The sequence below is a fragment of the Streptopelia decaocto genome (assembly GCF_964273445.1).
Source record: "Streptopelia decaocto genome assembly, chromosome: 5".
In the NCBI taxonomy this organism is placed as follows: domain Eukaryota; kingdom Metazoa; phylum Chordata; class Aves; order Columbiformes; family Columbidae; genus Streptopelia; species Streptopelia decaocto.
The window spans coordinates 4,794,682-4,820,192 of NC_138659.1; the positions used below are offsets into that span (position 1 = coordinate 4,794,682).

General features: G+C 45.3%; 1 protein-coding gene across 9 annotated transcripts in view; it reads right to left on the reverse strand.

Moving 5' to 3' along the window:
• Positions 1-24,265, reverse strand: part of ST3GAL3 (ST3 beta-galactoside alpha-2,3-sialyltransferase 3) — a 188,175-nt gene extending 163,910 nt beyond the window's left edge. For 6 of the 9 annotated variants that reach the window (XR_014184203.1, XM_082054132.1, XM_082054129.1 and 3 more), the window contains exons 1-2: positions 19,509-19,633; positions 18,622-18,766 (exon numbers count right to left, since the gene is read on the reverse strand). Coding sequence is in view for 8 of the 9 variants with exons in the window: in XM_082054132.1 (XP_081910258.1) it covers positions 18,622-18,736 (115 nt within the window). In the remaining variant the exon portion in view is untranslated. Of the gene's footprint in view, positions 1-18,621; positions 18,767-18,845; positions 19,107-19,508; positions 19,634-19,962; positions 19,983-23,713 lie in introns of those variants that run through there. The other 3 variants (XM_082054126.1, XM_082054128.1, XM_082054127.1) reach the window with 3 other exon arrangements.
• Positions 24,266-25,511: the final 1,246 nt, after the last annotated feature.

Genomic DNA, 25,511 nt, shown 5'->3' on the forward strand with positions numbered 1-25,511 from the left:
TTAGCCTTTAAAAATATTTAAAATATTTAAAAAGAATAAAACCACAAAATTGAAGACTATCTTCTAAGGAAGACCAGAGCAAGTCAACAACACAGTAATATTTTCTAGATCATTTCAGTAAAGCCAAAAGGTGCTTTTAGATTTTAAAAATCATCCAACAGCCACACGCCACAGAGAAATCCAAATAATCTATCAGAAGGTTCTTCAAAAAGCAATTTGAAGGCTACATCCAACATGGAAATTGCCCCAGGGGTAACACCACAGACTCTCCTGATACGCTATGACCACCCACCATCCCTATGCTGGAAAAATGGACATTGCACTGCAGATCCAGCACAGCAAGAACAGCTCAGGCAGAGTCCCTTGGCTTCTCCTTGGGATGAAGTTTCCAGACCCATTCACAGAAGGTGAAGCTGTGAAGCTTCAGCACAAGCCACGAACTTAATGAAAAACCAACCACCATCACAGTGTCCGCTTGATGATCTTTATCAGCAGAAAAATTCAGAAAATGGGTGTAAATACTGTTCTCACATCATGTGGAAAGCAAGGGGAAGGAGGATAAGCACAGACTATGTGAGCACTGAGCTTGATTTGAAGCACAGGTATAATCATCACAGTGCCTGTATGAACAAGCAGCAGGAATGAAAGACATAAGAGCAAGGAATGCTTTAACTAGATTATGTGGTTAAGATTACTGTCCCAAAAATCGAACTGTGAACAAATACACTTAAGTATAATCACACCACCTGCCTTCAGAAAAACATCACCATATAAAATAAAAAACCTTCATTACACAGAAGAAACAAAGTTCTACAACTTGGACTAAAAAGAACCCTACACCGCTTGACCTAGAAAGTGAAGATACATGACAGAAAATGTCTACAAAGCTTGAAACTGAAAGAACTCCAGCAAAACGTGTTGTCCATAATGATATTGCAAAGAAGACGCTGGGTGGACCCAGTTCAGTGTGTTTTTCTGCAGAGACTGAAGGCAGCAGTCACTTGCCTTTGACTGAAGGGCACAATTTTCAATCTTTAAAAATGGTTTCGTGTCTTCCCCTCAGAGCAGACTCAGAACCACATTTTTGTACATTCCACAGCAACAGCAACAAAACCTCCAAGTATACGGCAAGTATACAAATATTTGAACCTTGGCAAGGGAACACAGCACTGCCAAGTGGACATAATGGTGCTGTAATGAGTTATAGTGAATGGCTGATCTGAATCAGCCCCACAATACTGAAACCCAATGTCTTTCCACTGAGAAGCGTGAACTAGAGCATAACTGCAAGACACGTTTTTCAAATCCATTCATACAGCCTCCAAAGATATACATTCTGGAGCACCACACTCCAAGAAACACATGCAAGAGTTGTTGAGTCTTTTAGAACTAAGAATGACCGGATTCCAAAACAATTTCTCCCCTAGGAAGATTAAAAATCCCAAATCTGAAGAGAATCAGACTGAAAGAAGACTATCAACTAACCTAAAAACACGTTAACACATGTTGAGGAGCAGAGGGTGGTGAGAGTCAGCAAAGCTCACAACTGACTTGATTGTAGCCAAACTGATTTAGAGTAGACATCAGGGAAAAATAATAATTAAGCACTGGGATAGATTGTCCAAGTTTCCATCACTGGATTTTATAGAGTACTCCTGGCATATGTTGGCATAAAGGGCTGTTAAAAATACTGTTTCCAAAGGCTTGAAGAAACACCTCCTGCAGTTCTTTCCAAGGCTATTTTCTACACTTTCCTGTGAAGGAAAATGTTTTGAGTGGCCACTGCTAAAAAAAACCCTCAGCTTCTAAAATAAGTAGCAATATTTAAGATCAGGTAATCAAGAAAATAAACAGTACTAGAAATGCAGTATGTTAATCTACACAAAAAAAAACAGGACAAATAGCTTACTAATTAAATATTTACTCAATCTTAGAAAGTAACTGAACAGTTACACAACAAGAAAGGAAACTGCTTTGCAGTTCAGCTCACTCCCAGTTGGATTTCAATGCCAGCGAGGTAGCTGGGCTCAAAGACAGAGTGCCAGCAGTACAAAAATGCAAGAAAATGGCACTGAGACACAAAATATAAAGCTGATACTAAGTGGAATTTTAGCACTTAAAAATAAATACTAATTATTTTTTTAAAACTTCACAGAATCCCAGAATGTCAGGGGTTGGAAGGGACCTGGAAAGCTCATCCAGTGCAATCCCCCCATGGAGCAGGAACACCCAGATGAGGTTACACAGGAAGGTGTCCAGGCGGGTTGGAATGTCTGCACAGAAGGAGACTCCACAACCACCCTGGGCAGCCTGGGCCAGGCTCTGCCACCCTCACTGGGAAGAAGTTTCTTCTTAAATTTAAGTGGAACTTCTTATGTTCCAGTTTAAACCCATTACCCCTTGTCCTATCATTGGTTGTCACTGAGAAGAGCCTGGCTCCATCCCTGTGACACTCACCCTTTATATATCTGTAAACATTAATGAGGTCACCCCTCAGTCTCCTCTTCTCCAAGCTAAAGAGACTTCGTATTTTGGAACTTAACACCAACCCTACAGATTGAGTGTTCAGAACAGCTATTCTCACATATTTCTGCTTTTAGTGCTTAACATTTTTAACCCCAAGTCAGCAATAAGGAGGGTTCTGCCTTATGGCAAAAGACACGCCATTTTTCAACACAGCCCAAGCCTCAAGATGGTTACAATCACAACAACGTAACTCCTTTCTCAGTACAACTGCCCAGCATTCATCTAGGAATTTGAGACACTTTCAAGCCTGTACTTTCAGAGAAGCCAAAAGCATTTGCCTTGATGAAGAAATGACATGGGGGAAAAGAGAAACTAAAGATTATTAACTTGGATTTGCTCCTACCTTCAAGAGGAAACTTCTGATATACAAGCGCCTCCACGTGTTTATAATCCTGCCTGAGAGTACCGCAACCAACATGCAATTGCAGAGGATTTATACCCCACGTGTGACAGCATATAACCGCATTTCCCCAAACGTTTTATGGGATCGCACATTCCAGAGGTGAAGCTTCGCACTGCACAGGATGTAGGAAGGGAACCACCCAGCAATCAATGCAAAATGAAGCCTTCTGGAAACATTCATCCCAATAGCTCCCATTGGACATGGACAAAGGAAATACAACAAATAATGCTTTTAGTTAGAATGTTTTATAAAGTGTGTGCTGGCACATGCTAGGAGAAACTGATAGAAGCTTAGAAGAGGAATATACTTCTCAAGAACACAGATAATGGTGTTTGGCACTGATTATTAGCTTGCGCATTTTGAAAACCTCACCTTCAGAGGACCACAAGTTGAGCTGTTACATAAAAGAGACAATGATGATGGTGGAGTCACTGCAGACAGCAAGACAGACACTGCGTGCAATGGCTAAAAAGACTCAAAAGGCAGATGAATCGGGAACATACTGGATTATGGTCACCATCAGCACACACCTTATTGCACAACTTTAGAACTAAGAATGACCAGAATTCTGTTCCTGTACCACAGAGAGTGTTGAATCAATTAAGCAATTTATGGGAGAGAGATTTAAACGGCTCAGTGTGGATGCCTGACTAAAAAAAATAAACCTCCTCAAAAATAGTTTGGCAAATAACATCTGTGCTATACTGGAAACTGCAGAACTAGGAGGAGTTGAAGAAAGAAATCCAGAAAATTGGAAAATGACAGAATAAGCAATAAAAATGCTCAAAAGGATTAGAAAACCCAAACACAAGTACACAAGGGAGACATTAAGGGTGCTGCTTCTTTCGGATGCAACAGCAGTTGCCCAGCTCCTCTTGGAACTGGTTGTAACCCCAAATTTGCAGTCACTTCAGTGAAGATCAAACCTGTGTTCAACACTCCAAAGACCTCCACATTTTTAGTCACAACCCAGATGTGTCTATCATTAATAGCTGGCAGCACGGCAGTTCAAACGCCGCAGTGTTCGCACCCAATCCACCTATTTTCAACAGCGGTGTCTTCTCCAGAGGAAAGAATTACCTTGTGCACGGCCTCCCGTGCAACACTCATCTTCACACCAGTCCTCAGCGCCTGATTACACAGCAGCCATCCTCTCCCAAATAGTTCTTTGTTATCTGAGTTGACTGAATAACCGTGTGTCAAGCATTCAGTGCCTAAATTGCTAGTATTGCACAAAGAGACACTGCCTTTCCTCACTTTCTCATCTGTTGAGCTCCGGAATTTCAAGAGAGAGCTCTGATTTTCTTGGAAGCGGCTTCTCGCACTGCCCTCAAGAATTCACTGTCTCTGTCCAGAGCATCCCTACAAGATCAGGGCAAAAATTGACAGGAAGGGAATATGTCTCTATTCACTCACATCTGATTGCATTGCATCCTTAAAAAAACCCCTTCAATCAGAATATATCTTTTTGCTAGTAAGTTCACATAAAGAAGTTTAATACCTTGAAGTAGTATTCATTCTCCTTCCTAATCTGGCATCCTAAAATCCTGCTTTATGTCAGAAAATCTTAGCAGGCACTATTACACGAAAAGACAACACATCTATCTCAGGAAATCAAAGGTCACACATTACAGAAAGACAAGGAAGTGGGATGGGAGAAACAACAGCACACGCTGACCCCAGAACAGGTTTCCAAGACACCACAGTACTTGGAGCTCTGGTCTGACCAGACCAGTGTCAGAGGGGTAGGACTTACCCACACAGATTTTGCCATAAAACATGAGATACACCAAATGTTCTCCCTAAAACAAACTTGCCTCCCCAAAATTTCATTGTGCTTCTCCCTTTAAAGTACATTAAATTAACAGCAATAGTTGTTTCAAAAATTGCAAACATATCATAATCACTTGGCAGGACTTCAGTATTTTTCAGTCTTCAGTTCCCATATGAATTCTACCTGGTGGTATCAAAGTATCAAATGTGTATTTCGTTCTTTATTCTCCTTCTCTGCTTCAACATCTGCAAGAACCATCTCAGGATTAGAAGCATCCAGATTTTCACCACAGCACCAGCCCATGAAACAAGATTAACAGCAAAAGTCCCTCAAATAAAATGAGCGGTTCAGTAAATAACTGAAGTAACAAAGCTCTGTTTCCTATGAATTTTAGATTTGCACAGATTTTCTTCCCTCTGCAATAACAAGCATGGCATTCAAAACCTTCAATCCCTGTGCAATGTCTCCCACTCTCCCCAGGTTCTTTGGGCATATGCAGAATTTCAACTGAATTTTTAAAAATTAAATAATCCAGCTATTAGGATAAGGCACTAAAAGAGTTTCTGAACAGGAGTGTCAGGAGGCGAAACCAGAAACTTGTCACAAGATGGGACTTGATCAGATTATGAAAACAGCTGCTGGCAACACGAGTGGACTAGACACAAATAGCCAGGTTCTTCCCAATTAAATTACTCAAAAACCAAAAGACTCTATAAAAGGTTTTTTTGATGTTGTATTTACTCAAGTCCACCCAGGGAATGGCAGCTGCCACTTTGTAACAACAAAGGATAGAGAACGCTGTGCTTTTTGCTTTAGGTTTTTAATTTGTGTGTGGGTTTTTTGGTTGGTTGATTTGGGGGTTTGTTTGTTTGTTTGTGTGTGTGTGTGTGTGTGTGGTTTTGCTGAGTTGTCGGTGACAATCAATGGTAGGACAAGGGGTAGTGGGTTCAAACTGGAACACAAAAGGTTCCACTTCGATTTGAGAAGAAACTTGTTCCCAGTGAGGGTGGCAGAGCCTGGCCCAGGCTGCCCAGGGGGTTGTGGAGTCTCCTTCTGTGCAGACATTCCAACCCGCCTGGACACCTTCCTGTGTAACCTCATCTGGGTGTTCCTGCTCCATGGGGGGATTGCACTGGGTGAGCTTTCCAGGGCCCTTCCACCCCCTGACATTCTGGGATTCTGTGAGAAAGTTTGGTTTTGTTTGTTTGGCGGGGGGGAGGAAGGGGGAGAGCGAGTTTTGTTCATTTTGTTTGTTGGTTTCTAACAATATTTATTCAACCCGCAGTAGGTGTGGAGGTCCCGGGAGCTGGGGAGGGTGCAGCAGAACACATCTGCTGCCCCCCCGCGGAACCGGCCATAACCACAGGCCTCAGCAACACCAGCCCCGCCAGCTTCACTACTGCGCGGCCGCAAGAACATCTTCCCAAAAATACCCGTTTAAGCACATCGGCCTGCCTGGTATGGTTTCGAAATAACATTTCCTAAAGAGCTGGAGGGAGACGCCTCTGTATTTTCACACTAAACCAGCTTCCTGGTCCAATTCACTATACAAACAAGTTTTCCAGCATTTCTGAACGCAAGCCAGAGGAGAAGCTGCTCAGCCGTAGGCTCAGCAGAACCTTTTCCAGTACAGCAAGTACAGAATTAACCTCATCTGGGTGTTCCTGCTCCATGGGGGGATTGCACTGGGTGAGCTTTCCAGGTCCCTTCCAATCCCTGACATTCTGTGATTCTGTGTGATTTCCCACTACCTACCCTATCACGTTATCTATCTAGTCTTTACAAAGATTAGAGCATTTAACAACAAAGATTAGAGAACCAAGCAAAATAAATTAATTCCTCAGGTTAGGGAGGGAAAAAAAAAAAAATCACAGTATCCCATTTCACGTCAAGCATGACACACAATGTGTGTTTTAAAAGAAAAATAATGTTTCTTTTATAAACAGACAAGCGTAACAAGAAAAAAAAAGAACCATTCACGCAGGAAGAGGTAATAGGGACACCATAGCAGCTTCAGGTATATTATATAGAGCTCTCAGGGAGAGAGATTTGACAGTAAATATCTCATGTCTACTAAACACTTCCACATAAGTGTGAACGACTCTTCAAATCCAGCTGGTCCACAACACAGGCAGCAAAGCTGGTTGCAGAGTAAACTGCCTTACAGGTTTTGTCTGGCGCTTCCAGGCAAACAATGGAAAAATTCAGAATTAATCATATAGATATCAAACATTTTTTATAAACAGGTCCTTGAAGAAACAAACCATCACAAGATTAGTTAACACCATGAACAAGGACGAGGATAAAGACAGCTGCTTATGGGGTAATTACAGTCCTGCAAAGGCACAAACACATATGCAACTGCTGAGCAAGGTGAACTTATACCAGTGCAGCATTATGTCAAAAACAGCAATTAATACACAACAGCCAAGAGGGGTTTTTTAAGCTTTTGGCTGCACTGTTAAATCTAAAATTACCTATGGGAATGACCTATTAGAAAGCAGTGTAGCAGAAAGGGACCTGGGGGGTCCTGGTGGACAGCAGGATGACCATGAGCCAGCACTGGGCCCTTGTGGCCAGGAAGGCCAATGGTACCTGGGGTGGATTAGAAGGAGGGTGGTCAGTAGATCGAGAGAGATTCTCCTTCCCCTCTACTCCGCCCTGGTGAGACATCTGGAGTATTGTGTCCAGTTCTGTCCCCTCAGTTCCAGAAGGGCAGAGAACTGCTGGAGAGAGTCCAGCATAGGGCAACAAAGATGATTAAAGGAGTGGAGCATCTCCCTTATGAAGGAAGGCTGAGGGAGCTGGGTCTCTTTAGTTTGGAGAAGAGGAGACTAAAGGGCGACCTTATTAATGTCTATAAGTATATAAAAGGTGAGTGCCATGAGGATGGAGCCAGGCTCTTCTTGGTGGCAAACAATGATAGGACAAGGGGTAATGGGATCAAGCTGGAACACAAAAGGTTCCACTTAAATTTGAGAAGAAACTTCTTCCCAGTGAGGGTGGCAGAGCCTGGCCCAGGCTGCCCAGGGGGGTTGTGGAGTCTCCTTCTCTGCAGACATTCCAACCCGCCTGGACACCTTCCTGTGTAACCTCATCTGGGTGTTCCTGCTCCATGGGGGGATTGCACTGGATGAGCTTTCCAGGTCCCTTCCAATCCCAAACATACTGTGATACTGTGAAAATAAAATCAAAGTAACCCTAACTTCCTTAAAGTCTGCAGACAAATTTCCTAGTTCTTTTTCATGCTACAATTACAGAGTTTACGAGAAATGAGCCAACTTCCCAATACCAAGTTTTTCACCTAATGGTCCCTCTCACTTCTCAACTGCTATTTTCAGAAGTGACACTGTTAACCACAAGAAGGATTTCTGCATCTAGGCTCTATCAGAACAGCAGCAAATCACTGGACAACAGCAGATTTCTCTAGTTCCTCATCTGTCCTTTGAAGCAGGAAACATGATTTGTGTAGGAGAGTTTATGAGCTATTTTTAATTCTTCTTTTTAAAAGTTTTAGGAACTACATCAAGAAACTTAAAGCATTCAAAGGTCAGGAAGCACCAGCCTAAAGACAGTCCCTTCATAACATGATATGGTCTCTATTCATAGAAGCGCAAACTATTTCTCAAATGGTACAATATGCTCTAAATATTAAACTAACTTTGTGAGAAACAAAATATGCAGCAAGCAGAAGTAAGATATTATACAGTACTGAAGCTTTCCTTTTGTAATGCAAATAATACCTATTGTTCAACACACAAAATTTTATTTCAAAAATTTAGAAGTATTCAAACTACATCTGAAGAATCCTTAAATAAGAGGCAAATTTAGAAAACTCAATCAGAATTAACACACTTTTTCACTAGAATTCAATTTGCAGCCTTTACATTGTATTAACTTGGGCTTCTGCTTCTAATGAAGTACTAGACCCAAACACAAAAGCTCTGAACTCAATTATTTAGAAATTAATGTTATAATGAATCATATTTAAAAATAATAAGAGTCTTCCAGCAATCAGGTGAAGCCCTTCCAAACAGAGATTGCAGCAACAGCACTAACAGAAAAAAGCGGCGTTACTGATTTCCCAGTACTCTAATGAGGAACTGCCTATGGTCTATTTGGAACCTGCTAGAATTTGTGTGGGGCAAGTCTCAAAAGGCAGAAAAGTCTTAGCAACTAAATTTGCATTAATTAGATTTCTAATTATACCTGGAGCATTAGTGATTGCCATGGTTAAAACTGCCCAAACTGTTCTATTATTCCCCTCTTTTTAAAAGCTCTGTTTTTCATCCTTCGAGCAGAAATTCTAGAAGCTTAGTCTATGCCTGAACATATCTTTAAGTTTAAATAAAAGAGAACTCTGTGTTTGAGTATGGAGAGCAAAATTAAGCTTGTCCATTGTAAAAAAAATACTACCTTTAAAAAGAAAAAGGTGGTTGCGATATTAATGCAGTTGGAAAGTACAGTGCTCTTGATGTGGTGAATCTGAGGCTGAAAAGCCCCAAACCAGCATTCACAACTGTCCAGGCTGGACACTCACTTCTTAAGGCGCTTCCACAGATGCACCTTTGGCAAATTCTAGCAGCAATGTACAGAAACCACATCACAGCCTAATTACAGCACCCACATCAAGCTGCCAGCACTGCCCATGCAGAACATCACCAGTTTTGCTGTTATTGACACAGTACTCTCAAATACTGCTGGTTTTTACAAATATCAGCAGATGATCTCTGCCCCAAGCAAGCAAATTCAGCATATTACTGCTTTCCTAACCCAGGCAAATGTAGAGTGTGTAATTACAGGACAGCAAACCTCATTTGGCCAACTGGACACGAGATCAAGAACCTTGAGACCTTTATTCTATTCATAGCTCTGCCCTCGAGCTGCTGTGTGACACAGAATAACGTCACTTTGCTCTGCCTCAGCCTCCCCTGCCTTCCTGAATCGAGTCTATTTCAATTAGCACCCTTCATCCTAAGAAATATGTCTCAGTATATTTTTTTGCTTAGGGTCTCTAGACACAATCACAGCTGAAAAGCAATATTTATATAGTATTAAAGCTATTCTGAGGTTGATTAGTTTCTGACAAACATAAACAGATGCAATCGCACTTAGGAGTTATTAACTTTGTCAATGTTTATTTGGAGTAAGTCTTCATATGTAGGAAGCTATCAACCACTTAGCTAATAGGAAAACTCATTGATATATGTGCCATCTCATTCTCACTACTTCGTACACAGCATACATGCACCTGTTTGTAGTGGTTTGGACAAAGATATATTCTGAATATTCACACTCACTGTAGCTACAACAGATACCAGTTTAACTTCTCTGTAGTTACACTGTTTTAACTCTTTCTGTTCCAGGAGCTATTAAGGGTCATACTTGCTGCACTGTTGCAGCTCAGACGAACCTCACATTTAATCCATGTCCCTAACACTGAAATCCACAGGATAACAGCTGCAAAAAATTACATGCTGTAACAGGGACTGAGTTAAAGGAGAAGGGATCTCGACATCACCTGAAAAACATTAAAGACAAGCAACATACATGTTTATAAGCTCTTAAACATGGAGCTAACTTTAACACATTCTGATTTTTCTTTTTTTTTTGGAACAGAGCAAGAAATGTTAAATTCTGAACCTCATATATATATATATATATATGAATGATTGTCAAGGCATTCGGTTATTGAAAATACCAAGAACCGGTTAAGAAACATCCCGTAATTTCTGTACCTGACTATTAATAGAACTGTGGCTCTATCCCCACACACTATTACTTCCTCAAGAAAGCAATACATGCAAAAGCAATATAATCATGTGGTGCCACGAAGGAGTAACCACTTGAAATCAGCTCTCTCAGGTTCAAACATCTATTCAGGATATGCACAGTACAAATCACTTTTTGCTTGACGCCTGGGTGCACAATTACCTTCCTTCTGAAGTGTAGAAGAGATACATAATTCATACAGAGCTATGCCTCACGACCCAATTGTACTTGTCCTTGCAAGTCATACCCAGGCTCAGCTGTTTTATTGCCTCAGCCTGACACTGTGATGTAAACCCAGGCTGCAATGAGAAAAAATGAGATGTTAGAGCAACAAGAGCACCAAAAAGGTTGGCAGAAGATAATCTAGGAAAAATCTGCTCTGCAAAACATCCCTAAGTGTGACAGACAGAGTCGGAATCAGTACTAAGGTCACAGCAGCAATAGCTGTCCATCCAAAGACAAATCATATATTACCTCCTTTATGCCAGAAGTTATTGCCCCAACAACGTCAGCAGAACTGACATGAAGCAGAATGGAAATGGGCATGAAGGTGCCCAAAGCCAGTCTGCCTGCATTGAAGTCGATGGAGAAAGTCCACGTGATCTATTCTATCAAACGAACGTGTGGTGGGGCTTCCATTAAGGCTGGTGGTATCTGAAGGCACAACAGCCAGAGCTGCAGAGGGGTGCGCTTTGTGCACCAAGGGGACGCACAGTGACAAGAGGGAGGGAAGGCAGAGACCCGCTCAGGGTCAGACTGTCCGCACAGGGAGGTATTGTTTCCAGCTGAAGTCGCTGCTGAGGGGCTCGCAGTCAGCTGCCATGAATAAAGGCTTTCACCTCCGAAAGCACTCAGCTGCAGAGCAATCACTGAGAGAGGTAAAGTGCTTTCACTGCATTGTACCTTCCAGAATACAGAAAGCTGCTGACTCTGACCTCTGAAAAACCTGTACCGGAGGATGCAGCTTTAGCTGCATGTATGACACCGAGTGCTGCCCCTTATGAACACTATCCCAATCTGCTTATCCAAAGTCATAGGAACACACCCTTCCCAACCTTGGGGGGACAGGGAGAAAGTGCTCAAGTGCTGAGCAAGTGAAGCAAGTGAAACACCAAGTCAAGGTCAACTGAGCAAAACAAATAAAACCACATATTGTTTGAAAGTGGGCAAGTTCCTCGATCGTACCCATCAGCTATCCAGACAAACGGAGAGAGGGGAAATACAAAGGATTGAATGGGGACTCAAACAGCAACAAGGCTGCTGTTGTCAAGAGAAGCAAGAGCACCTGAATATTTTAAGATGCAAAACTAAGGCCCAGCTGTTTGTAGGGAGGATGCAGAAGTAGTCTTGCACCTTGCTTTTCTACCTTGCTGAAAAGTGAACATCACCTCAGAACTAAAACAGTAACCCAGGGCTGAAAAAGCAAAAATGAAGATGAGTACAAGTACAGCATTACAGCCAGTCTCGAAGCCATAAAGTGATTAGGGTGCTATGCTCTTAATGTCCTTCACTAAACCTGCCCCTATAGGTTCCTAAAGTCTGAAGAGGGTTCAGGGAGTTTGCCTCCTCTGAAGAAAGCCAAAGGATAAGGCAACATTATGCCTGGTCCCTCAATTCATCATTCCTCCTTGCCCCAGCAGTTTTGTCATGCACTGCCAACATCACAGCGGCGTTAGAAATTCCTGGGGAGACAGCAGGGTCCCCAGAACAGCCAGGTTGTGACACAACGCTGGGTATTTTCATTAAATATGGAATAACAGGTCGGAAAAAGACAAAGCGCTTTCATTCCCCTATTTCTTTGGCCTACCTTGCGAAGTGCTGCCTTTTAAAATAAAGAGAGGCGCTTGTGATTTTGATTTTTTTTCAACTCTGTCACAGACTTTAAAATTCCGATTCATACTGACTGAGTAGACTGTCTATTCCTATGCTGGATAGGGCAGGCAGTTCTGCATCAAACAGCCAGAGCAAGGGGCATCGGGAACACTCACATCTGTCTCCAGCCAAGTGAAAAGCAGCTGGCACAGTTACAGCTGTGGAAGATGCCGCTACAACTCAATGTCCTGAGTTGCAGGAGTTTAAGTTTAGCCATGGTTCTTATTCTGGCAGGTTAACAGGGAGCATGAAGTAACTTGAACAGCAGCAACAACTTCTGGGCACTAAAGCCATTTTTTCTGTTCTACATAGATAAGAAGAATCATGCGCCATACTTACTAAAGTTTTCAGTTTCAAGTGAAACATTTCAGCTGAACAGGAGAATTCTTAGGAAAGTTATGCTACTTTATAGGGCAACTGTTGTTTTAACTCCTATTTTTACATCTTTGTTTCTAACATACACTGCCGCCTTGATAACATTACTTATTTTTAACATTTCAAAGAGCATCACTGTGACCCTCAAATCCCTAAATCATCAGAAAAGTAGCAAGGAGATTCCTTAAATCTGTAGCTGTATCCGTGTTATGAGAACTTTCCAAACATTTTTCTCAGTTTTGCTGCAATAAGTACAGCACCAACCCAGACTACAGAACAGCTGAGTAGATTAACCAAACCTTGAAGTTACTAATAACTCAAACAATAATCTGCCTCAATGCTGCTCCCAGCCTCTACAAAGCAAAAAGGCAACTGTTCAAGGAAATTTACACTGCTGGATACTACTGTCCAAAACAGCTAATGCCCACAAGGTTAAAGTATCTCAGGCTTGTCAGCATGAGGAGCAGCAGCAACAGCAATGAAGTCCACTGTAAAGAACACACACAGCCCCTGAAGGCTCAGACCACAGGTAGATACAGAACTGAAATGGTCACCATCACCACTTGTTTGCCACCCCTCACCACAGGGCCATGAGTGCCTTTGTAATTCTACAGTAAAAAGGATACGCTCCCGCACCCACCTAACTGTAAATCCAGCCAGCTTAGCTCAAACCCCTTTCATGAGAGATTTCTGCTCCCAATGCCAAGTCAGGCTGGTCTGGAGGTGTGATTTTTTCATAGGAGCAACCCTGCATTTCCTTCTGCTGGCAGAGGCAAGGAGGACAGTGACTCCTAGAGATGAGGGTCTGAACACAGAATCATGACGTGCCTCCCCCCACAAAGCTTGTCTCTGTGGCCTAGTTGCTCACACACCGAATGAATGTCTTTTCACTTGTTTTTCATTAAACAACAGAATGGAAAGAAGTCAGATGTCAGTGTATGCAAGATCAAATCCCTTAATGCAGAACAAATGACACCCTCAGTAACTCAAGATACAAGGGTTGTACACACATCACCACACGTACCGCGAGGCTTTAGCCACAGGAGGAACAGCTCCAAACCCTTGTAAAAAATCCATTTCTTCAGTACATTTTTAATCCCTAATGCAATAAATGACAAAAACATCATTTCACTTTGAAAGAAAGAAATCTGTATTTATATTAAAGGTTTGATTGCTTTTGATTAATTTAGCCTTTTTTTGCTGCGAGACTAGTTTCCATGGAAATGCAAGCAGACGAAAAACCTGAAACCAGAAGTGAGTCAGTTTTGCCTATTTATGTCTCCTGGTTTCCACAGAAACAGACATTAAAAAAAAATAAATAAAAAGGATAGGGGTCCCGAAATACCTACAGAAAATCTCTTCCCAGAGCCTTATCTCTTTGGCTGCCTCTCCATAATTAGAGGTGAAAATAACACAGAGCAACAGATGACAGAGTAGTGACTTGATTTCTTTATGGAGACATCAACAGAACATACCTGGAGATACTTTAAAAGCCACATTCAAAGTGATAAGCTCGACATCTATAGCTACAAATTGTATTAACTCAGGTTTTGGCAAAAGTAACTGAAGTATATATTTCTTCAAATTAATTCAATGCTAATGTAGATAGAAACACAACAGAGAACAGGGAAATAGTGTCACACTGCCCTTGTCCCAGGTATATCTCAATACTTTGATAGGAGGGAAGGAAAAAAACAAGTGGGGGTAGGAAAGCTGCCTTGGGTGAATGAGTCCATTATTTCCATAGCCAGGACATTTTTTAATTGAATCATTCCTTCCTTAAGTAACAAACATCAGTATTAAATTTTAACATTACTATATTCTGTCCTTCAGTTATGGGTAAAACTGCATTCCTCCAAGCTGATAAAGTAAATCTATAAAGCGCCGCCAGCAAGACTCCATCTCCCATCATACGCCTTAAAGATAACGGGGCACCTTCCCGTGTGCTGTACAGACAACATCTTCCTTCCTCCTCAGAGCCAAATGCACCAGGGAAGAAGGTGGAAGGGACAGGACAGGGAGTTGTTAGGAAAAAGGCTACAGTGCATATCTCAGATCTTCAAAACCTGCTCCTCTCACTACCGTTACCATGCAGGAATTCTCTGACAACTCAGTGTCCAGAAACACAATGAACAGACATACGACTCCCTGCTGCTACAAGATCCTTCTTCAATGTACAGGTCAGCTAAAGCCGATACCAAATTTCTTATTTCCTTGTTTGTCTCCCAAATCACGTGATCAGTTGTACATGCTCAGCACACCTCCATGCGACTCAACACTCTTAACCCGAGGGCTGCTGCATCTGTCACTATTGCCAGCCTGGGAAGAACGCGCAAGGACGGTGTGCAGCTCTTAGTGCTGTTATCAGAAGCTGAAGCTGCATTACAGAAATCAGGAGAGAAAAACAGAAAATGAAAGCTTACCTCTGTCCTAAACACTGCTCATATACTCCCAAAAATCACCAGAACTCAAAGGCTCTCCTGCATTCGCACAGTACTACACACCACTTTTCTGCACGTTGCTCCTGCTGTGGGCACTAAGGATATATTGCCACCGACCTGAGACAAGGCTGGGGAAGAGCAGCCAGCCATGATACTCACTAAAAGGATGAGAGTGGAGCAGTCACTGGAGGTTTGTCTGGCATGGAAGAAGCAGCTGAACTCAATTCGACCTTAATTAGTTCACATTAGCTGAATTCAATCTATTATTGTCACAGGAAAGATAAGCCTTAGAGAATTAATTATTTCCTGTTCTCCTTTGTATTTTGGCAGGGTGTAGAGTCACAGAGTAAGGAGAACATTTTCTCAGAATTCACTAAGGCATCACTCAAGGAGGACAGATTTAAAGTTAAATGGAGATTGTAAAAGAAACACTGATGGGTATCTTTCAGTCTATTCAGTTTAGCCTCCTTTCTTGTAAGTGTCAAGTACAAACAAACAAACTACTTCAACTATTCATTTACTTAAGCAGCTAAATACCCAAACCTGAGGTCTCAGGTGACTAAATGCCTTACAGAGTTACCATTCACATTCACCCATAACAACAGCACACACAAGCATTTTCTAAAACATTACGTGAACAAATCAGATGAGAAGCAAGTAAGCGGATCAGGTGTTTTTCACCACACTCTATGGCAACTTTGTTTGTGTCTGGTATTAAATACAGGTGTCAAGTTTACTAAAACCAATCTGAAGAGATTGCAATGGTGCTGGATGTCAGGATCAGCTTAGTTTCACGCCTCCTCTAGCATAAAGAGCAGAGCAGCGAAAAGATGAATGTGGCTGCTGAAGCTGGCGAGTCACTATTACAGAGAATAAAGACGCACTGCTCACAAAAAAAAACGAGATAAAATAATTTAGCAAGACGCCAACTCACACATAAGATCTTAGATTATTAAGCACCCCAAAATTAACACATCTAACATCAGCATTATCGTTCCAATCTTAAGGAAATTCACAAGGTCACACACCAAACTGTAATTCAGGAAATAAAACCACTAAGCGCCACCTGCCCTGTGCACTGAACTAAGCAAGGCTCTCCTGCAGAAAATAGAAAGAATAATTGCACCATTATACGTTGTATCATATTACACATGCTCAAGGAAGCCTAATCATGGTTAAATGAGCAACTTCAATTCTGTCATTTGTTAACTTCCAAACAGTTATTTATAGAAGCTTCACATTAACCCTTCATATCAGGTTTCCCAATAGAGGCTTCTACATTTGTATTTTAAACCTATGTAAGTTCTTCAGGTGTAAAATTACATGAGAAATAAACCATTTTTGATACACGCAAAAGCCTGAAGATCAACCGAAAAGTGGTACCACCTTAACTGTTTTCAAAAGTAATCACACAAAATGTTGTCCTCTTGCACTAGACTGCTGTTTCCACTGGTATTTCACAGAGCTTCATCTGGTGTTTAAGACATGACCCATAAAAGTGTCTAGAAGAGACAGTGGTACAGCCTATATCAGTTGTGACAATTGATAAAGATCAATGAGCTAAATGTTCAAACCAGCATCATTGCTTTGTACATCTTCAAGAAGCTTAATGCATGTACTGCAACTTTCAAGGACAAACGAAGAACATATTTCACACACAATATCAGAAAAAAAGGAAGCATACACCTAATAAAAGTCTGCCACATCATCTCAGGGTGCTCCTGTCACAACATCCCAGGTACCCAAAAGCAGCCAGTAAGCTCAACAGAAATTAACTAGGCTGCAACTTACAAGTAACTTCCAGGTGAAAGTGCTCTATTTATAGAAATTCACAATGTTTATATACAGATTCGCAACATTGTATCACAAGGCACAGTTACCACTAAACCCTTCAGAGACCGACAAGGTGGTGTAAAATAACAAATGTCACACAAAACTAAAGGTGCAAAGTCCAAAGAGGCGAAACCTAAAGAAATTTAGAATCCACCCCAGCACATAAACACAAAGCTTCCCCTTCACATTTAACAGAGTTCACACACAAGTTGGGGCATGAAGGGTTTTTCTGCAGGCCTTGGGAAGTCTCAACACAATTTCTGGTGGTATGAAGGAAATAAAGGATGGCACGTGGTATAATTTCATAACAGATCATCATGTGGTAGTAGATACGGCAAAACTGCTCTTTTAACTACATTCTGTGCTTGTTTTCATGTAGAAAGGATTTTCTATACCTCATCAACAAAAGTGGTAGTTTTCAGAAGGTCACAATCAAAACTTTGGACTCCCTCTCTGAAGCACAAACCTGAAGAAACAAGCCCTGCTCAGAAAGACACTATGCACCTTCTTTTACAAATTCAGTCTTCCGATACCTGTTCTAGTACACCTTAGCAGTCAAAAATCACTGCATCAGTGCAAAGGTCATATCCAAGTCATCATCTGTCACCATGCACAACTTCTTACAGCACCTAACAACAGATACAGAGCGTATAGAGGAAGAAAAATATTAAGTTTAATAAGCTTTACAGTAGAAACCCCCAGCAGCACGCACAGAAACAGAATACAGCAAAGATGGAATCTGCCCGATGGCTTTTTGTCGGACAGAAAAACAACCCTTCTGGATCAGTGTTTCTCAGCCACTGATCCAGGGAGGAACGGTTGGCTGTGAGACATCTGAGACGGCCCAGGGAACAGCTGCACAGAAGGCTGGCTTGTGTTTTGGGTGGGAGGGGGAGTGGAGGGTATTGTTTTATATCTTCAATACACAATTCTCACATGCAAGCAAGAAAGCAATCAATACAAGCAAAAATAAAAGCAGTAAATGAGCAAGCAAACCTCAGCTTATATTATATCTCATTGCAACTCAACCCCCCCCTATGGCATTACCACACAGTACAATCCTCAGATTGTATTCAATGAGGTCAGACATCTCTTTGGACTTAAAAAGGTTGAGAAACATCGTTTTAGATGACAGATAGTTGGCAGATAATAACAGGGAAGACAAACTGAAGATGAGGATTTCTGAAGGACAAAGTAAGATGATGAGATAACCAGCATATATGATCACAGAAAGAAATTAAAATCTGTCAGAGAAAAAAAAAACCTTGTCTTGGATATTTTTAAATGTACAGAAAGAATCAGGGAACAAAAGCCTCAGCATGCAAACTCTTTATTTTGAGAACTATGAACCATAAACTAACACAGAATATTCTAAGGACTGAAGTCTCTAATTCTAGATTTATAGAGCGTGAACCTGCTTTTGTACCCAGTAATAAAAGTAAAGCCATAAAGAGCATTAGGTAATCACAAATTCAACCCCTTAAGTATACTAAAAGCTCCAGCATTTGATTATGCTTAATCACATCCCTCTAATACTACTAAATCAGAGCCACCTCAGTACTATCACAACTATTTAACAGACATTCTAGGGAGCCCCGAAACAGTTACACGGTGCTCATACTTACTTGAATCCTCCCATCTGAGAAGGTGCAACTTCCAAGCAGAATAGTACAGAAATCCCAGTACCAGAAAGAGGCAGAGGGCTAGCAGCAGGTTACGCATAAACACCAACAGTCCCATCTTCACATCAAATCTGCTCTTCTACATGACCTGAGAAATAAAAACACGTTGACGATGGAGCCACCTTCTCCGACAGTCAACCTTCCAAAACAGGCAGTCCAATACTCACAACAACGCAGAGATCCAAACCCCTGCTCTCCACAATGTAAAACACACCAATTACCCAAACGGCATCAGCGAAATAAGAACCACCACTTTAAGTAGCTGTCTTTGTTTTTTGTCGCACGGCTAAATGCCATTCCGGAGGGGCCGGAGGGCACCGCAACTGTGACAGGGCAGCACCCAGCGTCCTGTCCGCACTCCCGCCCCAGAACACTTCAGATAATCGGTCCCAGAACCGCCGCAGCCGAGGAGGCCCCGGCGAGCACCGCGGTCCTCCCGAGCACAGCGAAGCCCGGACGCGTCACAATGCAAACACAGCGCCCGGGGGCACCTGGGGCTGTCCCAGGGACGGCGGGGCCCGCGGGAGCGCGTCAGCCGGCCGGGGCAGCGCAGGACCCGGCGGCAGCGCCGGGCGCGCCACGGCGAGACGCGCTGCCCTGAAAGGGGGACCGGCGCCGGGGAAGCGGGGCCCGCCCGGCCCGAGCAGAACGGCGGCTGGCCGGCAGCTGCCAACGGCCGGCTGGAAGCTGGATTCGAACGGGCTGCTCCGCCGCCGCCGCCGCCGCCGGGAGGGTAGCAAGCGTGGGCCAGGCATCCCGCCGCCGCCCCGCCTGTCCCCGCCGGAGCCTGCCCTGCCCGATCCCCTCCCGCCCCCTCCGGCCCTCCTCACCCAGCCGCTGCCGGCCCTGGGCGTTCGGCCGCCGGCTGCGGTCCCCGGGCGCGGGGCTGCGGGCGCCGCCATGCCGGGCGCGGCGCAGCGGGACCGGCCGCCGCGGCACTGGGGGGCACAGCGGCCGCCAATAGGGCGCCGGGGCGGGTCGCCGCTCCGCCGACCCGCCCGCATAGCGGCCGCCGCCGGCCAATGGGGCGGCGCGGGGGGCTGCGCCCGCAGCCTATCGCGGGAGGCGCCCGCAGCCAATGGCGGGCGGGCGGCAAGGGGGTCGCCGCTGGAGGGGCGCTGCGGCAGGGCGGTGGTGCGCATGCGCGGAACCCCGTCGGCCGCCCCCTCTCCAAATCACTGCACAGCACTGCTCCAATCACAGCACCGCGCCGATACCCATCTCCGCACCATTCTGATCCCCCTCCCCATCCCTGCGCCGCACTGCCCTCTTCCACCACTGTACCGCACCCTCCCCCTTCCAGTGGCTGCAGGGCACTATTCTGCACTTCCCCAATCCCCGCCCGGCGTTGCTCCTCCATCAAATCCCTGCACCGCTTCCAGGTCACTCGGTGACACCTCCAAGTCACTGCAGGGCCTTCAAGCCACTTCTTCCCCCAGGCCTGGCACTGCAGGACCCCTCGAAGCACTGCACCACCTGTCAGGCTCCGCATTGTCTCATTGCTCCAGTCACTACTCTGCATCTTCTTGCAGCTGAGACATCTCCAAATCTTGCAGTCACTGCAGCCACAACACAGTACCACAGCTCCCTCCTATCCAGAGGGTGCGGCCCAACAGTGCCACTGCATTGCCTAGCCTCTAGTCACTGCATTGCAGTGCACTGCATCTCCCTTCAATTGCTGCACTGCCCAACCTCCAAGCACTGCTCAGAACAACCTCTAAGCCCTGCACTACTCTGCCCAGCCCGGCCTACAGCCACTACAGAGAGCAGCCCAGCCCTGTCCTGCTTCCAGTCACTGCACCACACTGCCCCTAGCCATGCTGCACAGTCCAGTTTAGCACCCAGTCACTGCCCTGGGTCACTGCCTTCACACTGTCCTCCAATTTCTGCAGATCTTCACACCACTGCACACCAAACAAGGTCCTGCCCAGGCACTGCACGACACTGCACCACCTCTCTGGGCTTCCCAGTGCTGCACAATCTCCACCACTGGACAACACCAGGCTGCAAGGACCACATTGGGCTGCACAGACCACATCAGCTGCCCTCCCACAGCACAGCTCACATCACACAGCCAGCACCACTTTCACACAGTTCCTGTTACTTTACGGTCTCCCCATTCTCACTGCACGGCTGCCCCATGGTCACCTGCAGTGGTGGGGCCAGCCTGCACCTCACCCATCCCATGGCATTGTCCTCCTTGCTGCTGGCCCCATAGAGTTGCTGGGTATTCTTAAAGCTTGTCTGGCACAGGGCAAGTGAGAAACACAAGTATACAGCAGCACAGGGAAGGAATGATAAAGAGAGAAACCATTAGACATGGGAGAAAAAGTCATCTGAAAGGAAAGAAACTGTAAGGAATAAACCTGCATCTTTTGGGCGGCAAAGCAGCTGAATTATTTCCTGTTTCCACTTTCCATGAATCACTGATAACACAAGGAAAACAAAAAGCCACGCGAGCATAAGGGAAATTAAGTAGGATCGTATCCAGCATGGTGGCAGCTCCCACTGCAGGCAAGCCCTGGAGCAGACGCTGACCGGCATGCACTGCCTCGGGATGGCACAGGGCTTGTTGAGCACTGCCCAGCCTACTCCCCGGTGCTCAGCAGGAGGCAGAGCCCACACAGGGTACGGGGAGAGCTGGTGTGGGCTCACACAGCCCCACTTTCACAGCCAGAGACCCCATTTTGTGGTCAGCACAAGTGAAGTCAGTGCAAGCTGGCTGCGAGTGTGGCACCCACACAGCTGGGCTTGCAGACCTGCTATGCTCCTCCATGGACACATGTGTCTCACTAACATTCCATTAAGTTTTTTTGGTTGCTAACAACAGCTTCTGGATGGAGCACAGAAGATGAACAGACTCACAACAACATGCAGGTGTCACTGGCACCAGTATCCCCCCAGGGAGGTGTGTGGAGAGGGACTGTGACATCCCTACAGCCCTGTCCATCTACAGGTCTGCCCCTCACCGCTGCCCACACCAACCCGCAGCACCCCAGGGCTGACCCGCTCAGGACACTGGTCACTCTCACCTGTTTGAGGCAGATCCCTTCCCTCTGGTGAGCAGACAGCCAGGGCCAGGCTGGGCAGCCTCAGCCACCAGGCTCATTTCCTCCAATAACCCCACCGACTCCTGAGTCGCATCTGGCCGGAGCGTAGTTTTGCTTTACAAGCGCTTTACGCCTGCTCCTCTCTTTCCTTCTTCATCCCTCCAGCCGCATAAGCTGGGTCTTTTCTGCCTGCCTCGACCCCCCATGCCCTGGCGACGCGGAGCTGCATGTGACACCTGTCACTGCCACGCCACATCTCTGACCATCCTCAAACCTCACCTAAACTGCCCCAACCCTACCGCTTACACGCTCTGAGTTAAAACCCCACGGGCTGCAGGCACAGTGGGTGATCTGATTCTGATGATGAGATAAGCAGGGACCTACAGCACAAAGCCAGATAGCGACAAGGCTTGGGCTTGCTCCTGAGCCCACGATTGTCACTCAGGAAACTCTACCCCGCATTATCAGTTGTCAGAGTGCTGGAAAGAGCCCAGCATGGAGTCACGCTTCTTGCCAGCCTGGAAAAAACTCAGGAGGCGAGTGCCATGCATCTATGGAAATCAGGTACCAGCTGCTGGCAGCTGTCTAACGGCCACGAGATGAATCAAGGCAATGATTAGTGGAGTGATTTGGTTCGAGTAGCAGGGCTTTAGTCTGAACATGTTCCTACTTAGCTTACACATTTCATTCGCAGGCAGATGTCAAGCTGGATGTTGCTAGGAGATCGACAGCAGGGGAATAATTAAGTCTGATTAAATCCTATCATATTGCCATGCCGCTTTCCAGAATGCTCTGGAGCTTTTCAAAGCCAAACTGACCAAATGAAAGGGCAAGAGCTGCAGCCCATCCCGCTCCACAAAACCCACTTAGAGCCGACCTGCTGAGCCCATGTGTCTGCGGAGCATTTCCCACAGCAATGCTGGCCATGAGCAGAGAGGGAAGAAAAAGGGTGGGGGGCCTGGTAGAGGCCACAGCTGGTGGCTGCATTAGCAGGTAATGCAGGACAGCTGGGACTGTCACTACCCAGACCAGGTGGTGAGGGCTCCTACACCCCACATCCCTGCACCAGCCCTGCATGCTGCTTGGGGCACTCACATTAGACAAGATGCAACCTGGTGCCCTTGGCACATATAGCACATCTGTGCAAAGGGGGCAGACGCTGGTTCAGCTGCTCAGATCCCCAACGGGCCTTTGGCATGTGGAGGTGACCATCAGCAAAGCCTCCTCCTTCCCTTCCTCTGGAAGGAGCCCAGCTGGGACATGCCAAAATTGCTCTGCAAACACACCTGCACGTGGTGCTGAGCACCACGAGGCGTTCCTGCTGAAATGATGCCTGCTTGCTTTTTTCTTTCTTGGTGGCTGAGCTGCGCATTATATGGGGTGACACGTAAAGGTAAACTACAGCTACAGGTTCTTTTCCCATCAGTAAATAAAGTTATGCTGTAACTGTCTGCATCAGCTGCCAAACACACACACGTCAGCCTCCGGGCTTCCTCTGTAGCAAGACTGCTAATCTAATTTTGATTCTCTGCCCTATAAAAATTCTCATTCTAATACTCACACCATAATCCTTGCCCCCAAATTACATGTCATCAAATCAGACCTGATACTAGTGAATGTAGTATTTTGTTATTAATTAAATACCACAGCAAAGATCTCTTTCCTGTAATGGCTAGCTAGAGATTACCTCTGCTGAGGCACAAGCTTGGGAAATGCAATCTGGGCTGTAACACGCTCGAATTTTGGCTTTATCTCTGTGGCTAAACTTGTTTTATCTTACACACTCATTACGTATCATTCTTAAACACAGGCTCTGAGCTCCAAGTATGATCAGTGGAAAGCACTTTACGTTTCTGGTGCTCTGGCTACTCTAAGAACAGAAATGTTAAACACCATCCTCAGCAGTCCCACACAAAACAAGCCGAACTTGGCTGAAAAATTCTGCCTCCCTCCAGATGTTTCCAACAGCAAAGAGTCACACTTACCGCTCCGGGCACAGACGAACACCTTGAGCCTGCCTGAATGGCTCCCGAGTGCTGCCCACCAGACCACGTTCCCCAGGGTCTTCCTCAGCTGAAATGATCCGACGGTCTCGCCTGACACGCGGCTGTACAAGTGCGAGCAGCCGGCCAGCACGTCACTCAGCGGTTCATCTCCTTGCATTAATTCCAATATGCTGTGTTTGCTTCATGCATATTTTCCAGGAAAGGAGGTAGGCTTGATTTGAAGACAAGCATTGGAGACTCCCACCTTTCTGGGTCTGTTTCTGGAGTCCCTCACCCTCACGTTCAGAAGAGCATCCCACAGCCCTGTGTCTGGCTTCAGATTGCAGACATACCATTTTGTTCTGCCTTCTGCTTGATTAAAGAGCCTTTCAGAGCCTGGCATTTTTGTGACACTACACATATGCTGCAAGCAAACCCCCTCTCATCCATCTTCATCTGATAAGCTAAATATACTGAGTCGCCTAATTCTCTTACTGCCAGGCTTTTCCTCCCACACTCAAGCCATTTTTTTGTATTTCTACTCTACACAGGCTCTCTGATTTCCCTGAATCCTTTTTAAGATGTAGAATCCCACAATGAGCCCCCCTAATGCTTTGAGACAGGGACTGAATCTGCCTTTTCCTATTCTGTCTCAAAGGACTGCATGGGTCCTTTTTACTATAATATCAGAGTAAACATTCAGGTAGGATTGTCCCATATAATTTCCAGATCTGTTGCTGGCTGGGTTAGAGCCGCCTGGGCTGGCCAGTGCCTGTCTCAGCTGCACATCCAGGACCCTGACACATGGAGCTGGGTGAGGGGTGACGCTTACACTCTTGCACACCTCCCTCACTTGGTCCCTGTCCTGGCTTCATGGATGTCACAGCTGCCTCTTCAGCAGGATTGAGTGGTGCTGGCTATATTCTGGCTGTTTTAGCTGTGATGTCGGGGAAATATTTTGCAATGCCTCTTAACATTTCACCCAACCTGCTTTCAGTGACACAGTCACTGAGGAATCTGGTGCACTGTGTAATTACTAGGCTGCACACTGTGAAAACAGCTTCTCACAAATAATAAACTGGGTGGAGTTTCCATCTTAATTCTGCCCCTTAAAGAAACCAGCTCAAATACTCCTTGTATATATGCCATTCAAAGGGTTCCTTTCTCCCCAGCAGCCCCTCAGTGAAGGACACCTGAGACTTGGGAGTGAAATGCGGAACGGTTCCTAGCCCATGTCCCACCATCAAATATCACAGGTGCATCCTCGCATCAGTGCTGTGGGGGTCTGGAAGGAGCCCAGCTCCAGCCATGCCCATGCTGCCTCTCCGGAGCCGGGAACACACAACCGGATTGCTGCCCTTGCATTTCTGAGACGACTGCTGAATGAACCTGAATTTCAGGGATGGTTAGAACTGCAATGGCCATGAAGCCTGATGGGCTGGCTGCCTCTCCCCAGAGCAGACACGCGCATGCCACAGGCCCAGGTAATACCGCAAACAACATTTTGATAACATAATCACGCGTTCTCCAAACACGCGTTAATTTTTAACAAATACTTGGCTGGCAGGAGGCCAGTGCAATTCAGAGAGCCAAAGAGGTGTGCAAAGAAATGGCAGAGACACCCAGACTGCTGCCTGGGAGGTGGCAGCAGAGCTCAGGGCATCCTGGGGCTGTGTTGCACAGCATGGACCTCGCAGGGGAAAATCCTCCCTGGGCAAAAGGAAAGGTCTGGCTGGTAAGAGCAGCAGCATCCATACAGCACACTTTGGCTTTTCCGCTACCGTCAACAATGACATAG